Below are 12,617 nucleotides of genomic sequence, written 5' to 3' on the forward strand. Positions count from 1 at the left end.
AAGATTTACTGTCGTACTTGTTACAACAAATATTATTTACTATAGTTTTTGGTATTGTTAATTAGATTTACTAATTTTTTTGTTATGGACGATATTATTTACTATGATAGTTAATAATATTAACCTAAGGGTACTATTGGAATATTAGAATGTTGTCATGATAAATTGGCTATTTTCCTAAATATGTTAATAGTTGGGCTATAATTTTAAAGTAGGGGTGTTATTTTGGCTAGTTGTTTAGCCGGCCCATTATTAAATGGCTAATATTTCATATAGACAATTATGATAATGTGATAATATATGGACATTTTGGGCATTACGGGATTACCCTTTGTGTGTTTTGTTTTTTTTTATTTATATGATGAAGCAATTTTTTGTTTGAATTTTAAAAATTTTAATTGAGAGAATAAAATTGAAAGGTTTGTTTCGCACATCATGACATAACGTACCTTATTTTATTTTTCACAACGACAGAAATATAATTCGGTGGAATTGAATTTCCGTGTTGATAAACGCCGAAATTTAATAGCTTATATATATTTTTTTAGAAAATTGCACGAACTTTCTAGTAGAAATAGGGTAAATTACCCACAAATTCGTTGTTCTTGCGCTCCAAATTCTCCATTTTGTGTCTCGAATGTTTCGAATCGACTTGAATCAACCCAATAACCTCCTTGACATTCAAATGCTCTCTCAATCTTGCAATACACTCTAAAACACATTAAATGCAGATAAAATAACTCGAGAACGCGCTAGATTCAACTCCGAGAGTCACGTTTAAACACTTATAAAACACTCTCATCAATATATTATGCGTAACGTAAAATTAGAATATAATATGGTAGCCCACCACGCTAGCGTTCAAAAAAACGACATCGTCAAATGTCTTCCTCGCCGGCTACTCTCACTGGATGTCATAAAGAGTGAAACGCGCTGATAGTAAAAGGAAAATGCACAAAACGACTTGCAATTGGATCGCAAAGAGTGAAAAGCAACATAAAGACACTTGGACAAAATGACATAAAGCATCGCATTTTATTTGGCCGTTGTGTAATTTTTCTTCTATGATAAATGCCACATATTCTCTTTGTTTAGTAACACCATTTGCAAATTAAATTGGCGTCTAAAAGTGAAATAAACAAAAGAACGTATTTCTTTTCTTTGGTGATTTTTATTTTATTTTAAATTTTCAGACGATGTGACGATTTTATTGACTTAATTTGAGAATCACGTTTGTTCATAGTTCATAGTTACTTCATATAAAAATGACGTAAAAGATGATAATATTCATTATTAATTTTCATACAATACAAAACAGGAAAGAGTAATAACTTTCCAACCCTATTTGATACACACACCAAACCCAACTCGTCACTACACTACTCACCCCATTGACGAAAAGAACGACACTAGATAAACACTCGGTCTAGGTAGTAGATAGTCATTTTCCTAAGGGCAAATTGCCTCATCTACTACCAAAATAATAACTTTTTCCAATTTCTCACCAAAACCATAATTTGGCAAAAAATGCCACTAACTCGTTTGTACAACTACCATTTTACCATCAACTACATTTTTTCTTACAATCTCAAACCAACTCACATCAACTCGTTTTAATGAGCAAATATTTAAGTCTGAAACATTTTCTCTTCCTCTCTCTCTCTCTCTCTCCGTCGCTCTCTCTATCTCTCTCCTGTAAATCTCGTCCAAGGTCGGTCACCCATGAAACCCCCACTCAAGCATTGAAACCCTCTGCTTCTGAAAACCCACACCCAAGCGTTGAAACCCTCACCCAAGCTATGAAATCGTGGCTCTGAAATCCTCGTCCTAGTTCAGCCCCCGCACAACGTCCTCACCCAAGTTCCGACCTTAGATCCTCGCTGAAACTAAAGCTCAAGGTTCGTTGTTTCTTCCTTTTTTTAAAAAAATTGTGGTTTAAAAAGTTTTATGTCATTTTTATAGATTGTTTAAAGAGATTTAAATGTTCTCCGGAGTTTGCCCTCCCCCAGGAACAAAAGAGAAATTCAGAGACTAACGAGACGCATGGCAGCCCTTAGCCGATTCATTTCTCGATCAACTGACAAATGTTTGCCTTTCTATAAACTCTTGAGAGGAAACAAGAAATTCGAATGGACCAAAAAGTGCGAAGATGCATTTAAGCAACTGAAACAATACCTGGCCGAGCCCCTGATCTTAGCCAAGCCCGAAATGGGAGAACCCCTCTACTTGTATGTCGCCGTATCACACACCGCGGTCAGCGGAGTACTCGTCAGAGAAGAACACGGAGACCAAAAACCAGTGTTCTACATAAGTAGGTCACTCGTTGATGCCAAGACAAGATATCCAGCAATGAAAAAATTAGTTCTGGCCGTCGTCACAGCGGCTCGAAAGCTGCGACCATACTTTCAATCTCACTCGATAGTGGTGATGACCACTCAACCTTTACGCTCATTTCTCCACAGCCATAACCAATCAGGAAGATTAACCAAGTGGGCCGTCGAGTTAAGTGAATACGATATCGAATATCGCATTAGAACCTGTGCGAAATCACAAGTTCTAGCCGATTTCCTTATCGAGCTCCCTGCAAGCCAAAGTGAGACCACGGTAGACGCCAGAATTTGGACCCTCAAAGTCGATGGTTCCTCCACAAAACAAGGGGTTGGAATTGGGATACACCTGGTATCGCCGCACGGAGAGGTGATTGAACAATCCTTCCGCCTGGACTTCATCGCCTCAAACAACGAAGCCGAGTATGAGGCACTAATCGCAAGATTGCGCCTACCAAAGGTTGTACGAGCAAAATTCGTATCCGCTTTCTGCGACTCGCAACTTGTTGCGAATCAAATTAGGGGAGATTTCAAAACAAGAGACGAACGTATGGAGGCATACGTGCAACTAGTAAAGGAGATGACAGACCAATTCGAAAAATTCGAATTAACTCGCATCCTTAGAGGGGAAAACACCACAACTGATGCCCTAGAGGGGAAAGCGCAGTCCGCATTCTTCGAAAAATACCTGGTATGCACAAACATACCCAAGAATAATTCGGTCGGCGGACTGGCCCTCCACCTTCAACTTCAATCCGTCGGAGAAGTTGTATCGCTCCCCCATATCGGCGAGGTCACGCTACGTCAATATTGACGGCGACGACAACTCGCTGTTGGGATCATCACTCCTCTTGCCAGAAGCTGAAATTTTTCGCGATAAAATTGTGGTTTCAAGAAAAAGAACGAGAACAAGAACCCAGAATGGAGGTCGACTAAGCCTGGAAAACTTAAAATCCACTAATACAACAGAGGAAAGAGAAAGAATTTAAAGTTTTTGCAGAAAATATGGCGGAAACCAAAAATTCAAGAAAATAGAGAGAGAAAGAAGAAGAAGAGAGGAAAGTCGCGATTTTTACCTCTGGGCAGCGAAAGGGTTGGTATTAATGAAAAGAATCGAAAGGCCAGGGCTCTATTTAAGCGTCAAATCGACGGTTGAGAATCCTGAAAGAATCGCTATGATTATGGAAACCTTTGGGTTCCCGAGGCGCGGGTGTGGCGACACGTGTGCTTAGCGTTTGCCCTGAAGTAACCTAAAGGTAGAAAAACCCGAATATTTCATCAAATTTCAACCAGATTATGAGAAATCTCGGTTCGACTAAGAGTATATTCCATATTATATTATCTTATAATATGGAAGATACTGGGGGATTGATTGTGAGAGTGGATATCGTCCTCTTCCATCAGGCGAGTTGGACCAAATAGGCCCATAATCAGTTCGGCCCAAAAGGATTCGGGATAATCGCTAGTTCGGCCCAAAACCCAGTTCAGCCTAAAAATCCTAGACGCAGGCAAGATCGGCCCAAGACAATAGAGAGGAATTCTTTGCTGAAGACCGAATCCCAATTGGACTCGGACCCATGGACGTTCCTAGACGACCCCGCCAAGTGGTTTGAATAATTAGTCTCCTCTAAGAAACGGTCAAATCGCCTAAAGACGAGGACGGATACGAGGATTGGAGGATTGAAGACCGGTTCAGCTCGTACACGTGTAACGATCTGAAGGAGAAAGAGGATCGACGAGCTGGCTATAAAAGCCCACTACACCTTCATTTTACGACGACTGAATATCTAAAAAGAGAAGTGCCATATGATTGTATCTTGATTCGCTATTAATACTTAGATTTCCTGCTCATTCTCTTTTATTTTTGTATGGTTTATATTCGATCATCAATAAAGAAATTTTCTTTCGCTTGTTTCTTCTATAAATTCATATTATTCATAAATTTCTTTCGGATCTCGGTTTAATCTTCATAATAGGATTCTGAGACCCTTCCCTCATAAAAATAAATATACGAAGTAATTTAAATAAACTTGGTATAGATTGTTGGGACGAAAAATCGGCTCAACAGTTAATCTGATTAACTGTGACGAACTTCTTCCGAAAACGATTTCGAACATCGGCGAGTCTCGTGATTGCGCCGATCCGGCCGTTCGAATGTCGAAAGTTAATTCTACATATTAAATGTGATAGTTAATCAGATTTACTGTGAATGTTGATTCGATTAACCGTGACAATCCTCCTCCGAAAACGATCTCGAACATCAGCGAGTCCCACGGCTGCAGAGATCCGACCGTTTGAAGGTAGGGTTGAGATTTCGCCGTTTGAAACTTTGATAAAAACTCGGATTCCGGTGCCGGAGACGGCGGAGATGAAAGTTAATAAGATTTATTGTTGTTCTTGTTATTAGTTAATAAGATTTACTGCTGTTCTTGTTACGGGTAATGAGATTTACTATTTTTCTTGTTACCGTTAATATTATTTACTCTGACAGTTAATAATAACAACAACTCTTAATGGTATTATTGGAATATTAGAATTTTATTATAACAAATTGGCTACTTTCCTAAATATGTTAATAGTTTGACTATAATTTTAAAATAAGGGGGCTATTTGGGTTAGATACCTAGCCCGCCCTAAATATTTTAGTAAATAATTATAGTTCTTATATTTTTTAAGTAATTGATTAAAATTATTTCTTACATGTAATATTTAACAAAAATTAAAATGTACTAAATTTAAAAATAATAATTCTGAAATAAATATAAGTTTTTATTTTGTCTTTTTGAATTATGTTATTGTTTTTAGTTTTATGTTTTTCTGGTATGTTTAATTTTCACTTTCTAAATTTTTGTTTATATTTTAATTGAACTTTGATTTAATGTATTTTTTGTAGTCAATTTATAGATTTGTGGGGTTTCATAAAAAGTTATGTAGTCAAATATATATATCCATATTTTTTTGTGAAATAAAATGCCAAAAAGTACGGAAAAAAAAAATTGCCGTGCATATATAGTATCACGCTATATATAGTGAGATATTTACACGCTATAATTTGCCGTGAAATAATCTGCAGTATGATTGGAGAAAAAATATCACTATATATAATGATATACGTTCGATTGGAGAAGCCTTTACCTTCTTATCAAACTTGACTCCCCAAATTTGGAATGCCCAAAATATCTCATTAACTGTTTATAAACTTTTGTTGTTTTTTCTTCTTCATGTGTTTACAGTTCTATATAGAATAGAGATAATATTTTATATAAAACAAAACATAGAAAGTTTGAAAATATGATATATCCTTAAATTTAAGATATTCAAATGAGATATTTGTGAATGATGGCACTAAAAATAAAAATAATTCGCAAACATGATCAATTTTTTTTTGAAATTGCAATGAGCTTTTCCATTAGAATTGAGGTTGAATACCCAAAATTATAGGGGAATAAAATCTTCGAACAAAGCATATCACATAATTAGGTTGAAGTGAATCTAACACTGAGTACAAATGATCGTTCATCTTGTGCAAGCATCCGACGCGGAAGATGACATAAAGCACTTTAAAAATTGAGCTCATAGTGGCTGATTTTTTTTTTTTTTTTGAGAAAACCTGGGAGATCGGGAAGTGGATTAAGGCTCTTCGGCCAAACAAAGGTCTACAATTTCCGGGGGAACAACCTCCACCTAGATGACACGTTCAGAGAATAACAAGGCTTTCTTCGCCAAGGTATGAACCATAGCGTTACAAGTTCTAGGAAGGTAACAAAAATCAACAGAGGAGAAAAACATGGAAGTCTCAACGTTTCTTGCACCAGGAGTCCTTCCTCTATATCCCATTGACGACCATCATTCAAGAGCTTGACAGCTGTGGCACAGTCGGACTGGATACGTAGGTTCGAGTAGGCCTTCTATCACCCATGTCAGCTCGGCCAACATCGGGGTGAAAGGGCAGTTGATCGGAGAGATAAACGAGCCCAGCTAGCCCTTCCGGGGAGCGCAGAACTCCGCCCGTGCCGTACATTTCATAGTCCCGCGAGAGCGCCGCGTCTATGCAGACCATGTAACCCCCTCGGGAGGAGGAGTCCAGCGTTCGACTTCCTCGGCCCGACTCTTGCCGGGGGTCTGGTGAGGGAAGCCTGTCAGAACTCGTCGATGTAGTGGGAGGCACGGTTGACGGGGTCCGCCGAGGAGCTCCGCCGTCCAACGTGCAGCTCGTCATTCCGATCATTCCAACAACCCCAAGCAATGGTAACAAAATCTTCGAAGTCCGGGGGCGACAAAGCGGCTTTCACCTGGATGAGAAAAGGCGATTAAGTCCCAGGAGAAACTAGACTTGATAAGCTTCCACCAGCCGGTGAGCTTCCACACTACCGCACTCACCCTGCAGCCCCAAATAGCATGAAAAACATTTTTCTTAGCCGAGTTGCACCTCGAGCGGCGAGAGTCGACACTTATTCCCCTATGCGCCAGGTTGCCCGCCGTAGGGAGCCAATTTTTCCCTACCCTCCGCATGAAAACCCTTAATTTAGGAGAGATATTAAGCTTCCATAGCCCCGTCCACCATTTCTCCTTCTCTCTAGGATCAGCCGAACCCGCTCTTCCCGTGGCTTCTCGCGCCACCCGGTAGCCGCTCCTAACAGAATATTCGCCGTCCTTGGTAAAGTGACAGTGGAGCATGTTAGGGACCGCCATGGAGACACACAGAATTCTCATCACATCTTGAAATCTTCATCATTCAAATAATCCGATGGATAGTTCCAAACAATCGTGGTCCGATGACCATGATGAATATAATTATTCAGTCTGTATAGACAAAAATCTAACAGAAAACCCAAAACATGGTGGTGGACGATGGTAAATCCTAAACAAACCAAACACATAATGAAAAAATAAATTGTTCACGATCATAAAAGAACTAAAAAAATTCAGATATTGTTATCACTGTAACAGCTTTGTGTAAGAAGTGTGGAAGATCACGGCAATATCCACTCGAGCGCACAACGATCACGAGATATCGTCAGCCTCGGAAGAATTTCCTACGCCATACACCAAGTCCTAGACCCATAGATTTGAGACTGCCAATGACGAAAAGGACGACACAACATGTCCCATCACAAAGACCTCAACGCGACCTCTCGGTGACGACCCACATCTCACCAACTCGACCGTCGACTCTTGTCGTTCCACCGTCGAACGCCGACCTCCATCCGCCGTAACCGGCGCACGTTGCCACCACCCCCGGAGCCGAAAGAAGGGCGGCGACCAGCCAGAGCCTCCGTCGCACCAGCCCTAGGAGAGAAGAATGGAGGCAACGAAGCTTTGGTGTTTGTTTGTTTGTTTTTTTTTGTTTGTTTGTTTGTTTTTTTTTTTTAAGAAAATTCATCTAAACGTCCTATAGGGGTTAAGAAAGCAAATGTTGGAGAAAGCAGATATTCCTATATATATAGGAGGTTCAGATGAATTTTCACCACCATTGTCACTACTTAAATTGATTGAAAATGAAGACAAAGCCGGGGATTGCGGTGTTGGAGACTCAGGCATAGGGCTTCCAATAGTATGAGTATTTTGTTTTGAAGAAGCTGGAATATCAGTGTTGATATTGTCTGTGAACTTTGGAATATCCTTCATCAAAAGCCATACATGATCAAATTTAAAACCCTTTTTTAAGCTTTGGATCTTGCACCAATAACCTCTTTGCTTTGTCCATCTGCAAAATTTATTTGGCCAATATAATGTTTATATATACATGTGTATAGACATATATAAATATGAAATGAAAATAATATATACATAAACATTTATATATATATATATATATATATATATATATATATATATATATATATATATATATATGCATTGAATTTGTACTCACAATATCTTGTTCGGATGCCCCACTTGGATGCATATTTTTCACTTGGATCATACAGCTCTTTAACTTCCTAACTGCATAAAGAATAACACCCATCCTGCCTTGACAAGATCTATCACTTCTACTTAGGGCTGTACAAAACCGAACCGAAAATCGGATAAAACCGATATCCAAACCGAACCGAAACCGAAATTTGGAGCCACGTCAGCTAACCGAAATTCGGATTCGGATAACCGATCTGGTTTACAAAATTGGACCGGATATCGGATTTGATTTTGGAAAAATCTGGATATCGGTTATTTAACCGATTTTTTTTAATTAAAAATAAATATATATTAAAAAAAAACTTGACCTAATTTTGATTAAAAACAAACTTCTCAAATATCAACTCCTACTGCTACTACAACTTGATTTTGTGATCTAGAAAGGTAACATACAAATTCAATTGTTGTACGGTTTATTATGATCATTAGGGTAGTAATTTTAACTTTATATCATGATATTTACATGTGCAGGTAGTTGGAGACGAGTGTCCTTTTGAATTTTATTTTTTTACTCAGTTTTAGATTATTTATTGTCATTTTGGAGCTTTATAAGAGTCGTTTGTACTCGTTTTTTGAATTTTTACAAAACGGATTTGGATTTTAGAAATTAGATATCCATTTTATAAAACTAGATATTAAACTGGATATGAAATTTTATAAACTGGATAACCGAATTTTAAAAATTGGATACTGGACTGGATACTGGATTTAAGAAACCAGATAACCGAATATTTGGATAACCGAATTTCGGTTTTAGATTAAATTGGATCGGATACTGGACCGAGTTTTTAAAAATCGAAAATTCGGATTCGGATATTAAAAATGTCAAAAACTGAACCGAACTGATCCGGTTTCACCCCTACTTCTACTTTCCTAACTCTCTCCTTTTTGTTCATTGTAATTTTTTTCAACCTTTTCCAGAACTTTTCTCTGGACTGGTTTATGCCTACTATTGAGTTTTGTGATATTTCTAAATACACATGACATAACAATACATCTTCTTGATTAGTGAATGATATATTTTTCATGCTCATTCCGAAAGTCCAACTACCACGAGATAAAGATATATTCAATTTTATGTCATGTGTACTACGAGATACTTTATTCAATTTTATAGTTGCTAAAAGATGTTGCAAAACACCTGGATGTAAGATTATAAGGCACAAGTATTCAATGAAATTATACAATTCAAATTAAGTAAAAAAATCTACATCAATGTGTTTCTCCGATACAAATTCATAATATTTATATAAGGGTTCTTTTATAACATTATTTATAAACAGACAAACTTACACACACAAATAACAACAATTCCTCGTGTCAATTATTATTAATTCATAAAACTCCATTAAGCACTCAAAGTCAAAGAAACCCTAGTAATCTTATTATCATCACAATAAATTAAAAGAGTATCAAACTAGGGCTTCAAAACAAACAAACCAAACAATAAGAATCACTCATAATCAATAGTTGACCTTCCTACAATTCTTACGGATCTCACCCTCATGCCCGGTCAATGGCTTCAAGTTTCCAAGCTTGACCATGCTGTAAGCAAAGTCAGCGGAGAATTTTTCGATGTCCTGGCTGTAGAGCTTGATGAGTTCGTTGAAAGGCCCGCCTCGGAAGAAGAGCGCTTGGTCAGAGTGAAGAAGTCCCTTGTCTTCGATCAAACCCTCGAAGTACTTCTTGTCGAACGTAGCTGGGGTCGGGTCAAAGGGCGCGAGATTGGTGTCCCCACCTACCTTAGGGCACACGTAACTGAGCTCGGCGGCAAAGTCACGGTTCACATTGGTCTCTTGGTAGAGACGAGGCTTGACGAAGGCGCACTGGGCAAACCCTAGGGTGTGGCCGCCGGAGAGGGCAATTAGGTCTTTTTCGTTGAGGCCGTGGCTCTTGAAGTTCTCGATGAGGTCTGGAAGGTCCAAGAACGGGGATGGGATATCGGTTCCCGCGGCCTCTTTGAAAGCGGTTAGGGAGTCTCTCCTTCCTAGTGGCACCTCCCACGAAGGCCCTCCTAACTGCATATATATGGTGGTTTATATTTGTTATTTTGACTAGCTTTTTGAAATTGTACTTATTTTTGTTTATTAATAATTATATAAATTTACTATATCCCCCAACAAATTACACTCAATAATCATTCGTAACATATTGATTAAGCAAACTAGTTAAAGTTTCACAATTGTTGAACATTAGCATAATTTAAACTTAAAAATTAATTTGACTTGGTAGTCTAATTAAACGTCGTCAATTTTGTTTAAATGTTTGTGTAACACAATTATTTTACTGTATTTCTCTTGTTTATATAAATAAATAATAAAATATACCTAATGTTGGATATCATTTGTAACGGCACAAGTGTTGAACCGTTCTTTTTCTTTTCTGTGCTTGATTTTTATTTAGGATATTTATAGTACGCAATAATTTTGATCACAAACATCATCAAGATACGTAACACACTAATTAAGAAAAAGGGAAATAAAATAAAGTTACATATGTTTTCCCGTAATTTATTTATCAAATTTCTAACTCACGTAAAATCAATTTGAGAGAGAGAAAGAGAGAGCATATAGTAATGGTTATGACTTGGAAAATACTCACCGCAACCACGGAATCACGGGCAGCAACGGTCAAGATATCAGCGCAGGAGACGACCGATCCGCCACAAACACGATCAACCTCGGCTTTGATTGCGTCAATCACCTCGAATCCCCGGGCCGAGTTTAGGTTTGCCGGTGCAGACTTTTCACTCATCATTGTTTCCGTTGGATCGAGAAGAAGTGAACCGTCACAGCCCTAGTGGTGTTCCAAATAACACATCAATATTGTTAGGAAACACATATACTCCAGATAGAAACATATGGAAGACAGAAAGGAGCATAACCCTAATGCAAAGTTGTAGTTAGAGCTTTAAAGGTGTTGATTAGGTTAAAAATAAGAATTTTGATTTCTTTTTCTAATCGGTTTTTAATCCACTAAAATTACGTTTGGTTTTAGCCAAAAAAATTTGTTAAAATCAAAAGAATCATCATTAAATTTTTATAAAATTTAATAATATAAAATATATAAACATTTATGTGATTCAGGCATGCACTTAGGGTGTATATATGTGCATATAAACATAAAATTGGTTAACCGAGATTAACGGACAGTGAATTCTTTCGGATTAAAACTAACCTAATTAACAAAAAAATTCAGTAAAGCTTAAGTACCAAATCAACATCTTTAGTTGTATAGTACAATGTTCTAAAAAAACAAAACACTTACTTTGACGAAGCAGTCATGGAAATGAAGGCGGAGCAACGAAGCGCCCATGCGACGTTCCTTCTTGACCGCGTCCTCGATCATAGTCTTGATGGCTGGGACTGCTTTGGGACATGAATAAGCGTAGAAATCCGGTGAGAGGTCCGCCGAAGAAATTGTTGCGGTTAGAGCAAAGATCAATGCAAGTAGAAGTGACACTACAAAAAGTTTTGTTGAAGCCATTGGATTTTTCTTTCCTCTTTTTAGAACCTTAGTCAGCTAGTTATATATTTGGCTTGAGCTAGCTTTTTGTAGTAGTATAGGAAGGTTTGCTTTTGTGTGTTATAAGAACTTGACACGGTTGGTATTTATAATAGAAAGGGAATCAGAACTATAGAGGACGAGTACGGAAGATATAATTTTTTTATTTAGTTTTGTGACTCTTGGAATTGGACAACATACGACTAAGTTTATGTTTGTGAGAGCGAAATATAATATTGATGTCCAACATGTAACTATCATATTAAAAAAAAAAAAAAAACCTAGATTGATGTGACTTGTCAAATTGCTAAAACACCGCTTCATAAGAAAGTAGGAGGAATCAGTCAGAAAGGATATTTAGAAGAAGCTTTGTCGAAGAGGTATTAATATCAAAACGGCCAATTCTTGATTTTCAAACTAATAACTAATATAATCATAGAAAAGGCAAGTAGTTAATAGTAGTTGTGGGATTATTATACTAAATCAACTCAAAATCTCACGTACTAATTATTCAAGTTAAAACTTGTATGGTTGTGAATTTGATTTCTGAAATCCCACAAATATTCTGCCCTGGTTAATAGATTATCAATTGACCACATGTGACCTTAAAATACTTATAGGTCTGAATTCGAAAGAAGGTGGATAGCGTTAGGAATTTACTCAGCTTGACAATTAAATAAAATTAAATGTATTTCATACTCGTTTTCATTCAATAAGTCATCGATCATCAATACTTTAAGCGATCTACATCAAATGTTATAATAAGAATAGATTATATAACTGTTGACAAAAATCATATATATATAATCAAGATATAGTAAGTTGGTATGTAATAATCATGCATATAATTAACAAAAAATTGGCTACGTA

At 37.3% G+C, this 12,617-nt stretch overlaps 2 protein-coding genes across 2 annotated transcripts; one reads left to right on the plus strand and one right to left on the minus strand.

The window, feature by feature from the left end:
* The first annotated feature begins 2,043 nt into the window (after positions 1-2,043).
* On the plus strand, positions 2,044-3,141 carry LOC149405344 (uncharacterized). Its single transcript, XM_089607815.1, has one exon. It carries the CDS (start codon positions 2,044-2,046, stop codon positions 3,139-3,141), a length of 1,098 nt encoding a protein of 365 aa, XP_089463941.1.
* Positions 3,142-9,592: 6,451 nt separating this feature from the next.
* LOC149405345 (cationic peroxidase 1-like) lies at positions 9,593-11,824 on the minus strand. The gene is made up of 3 exons (XM_089603296.1): positions 11,511-11,824; positions 10,845-11,039; positions 9,593-10,261 (listed from the first exon to the last, which is right to left on the minus strand). Exons 1-3 carry the CDS (start codon positions 11,727-11,729, stop codon positions 9,707-9,709), a joined length of 969 nt encoding a protein of 322 aa, XP_089459422.1. The 5' UTR covers positions 11,730-11,824; the 3' UTR covers positions 9,593-9,706.
* Positions 11,825-12,617: the final 793 nt, after the last annotated feature.

The sequence above is a fragment of the Urtica dioica genome, chromosome 2, assembly GCF_054948205.1.
Source record: "Urtica dioica subsp. dioica isolate 48M chromosome 2, U.dioica_male_clone48M_v1_H2, whole genome shotgun sequence".
NCBI lineage: Eukaryota > Viridiplantae > Streptophyta > Magnoliopsida > Rosales > Urticaceae > Urtica > Urtica dioica.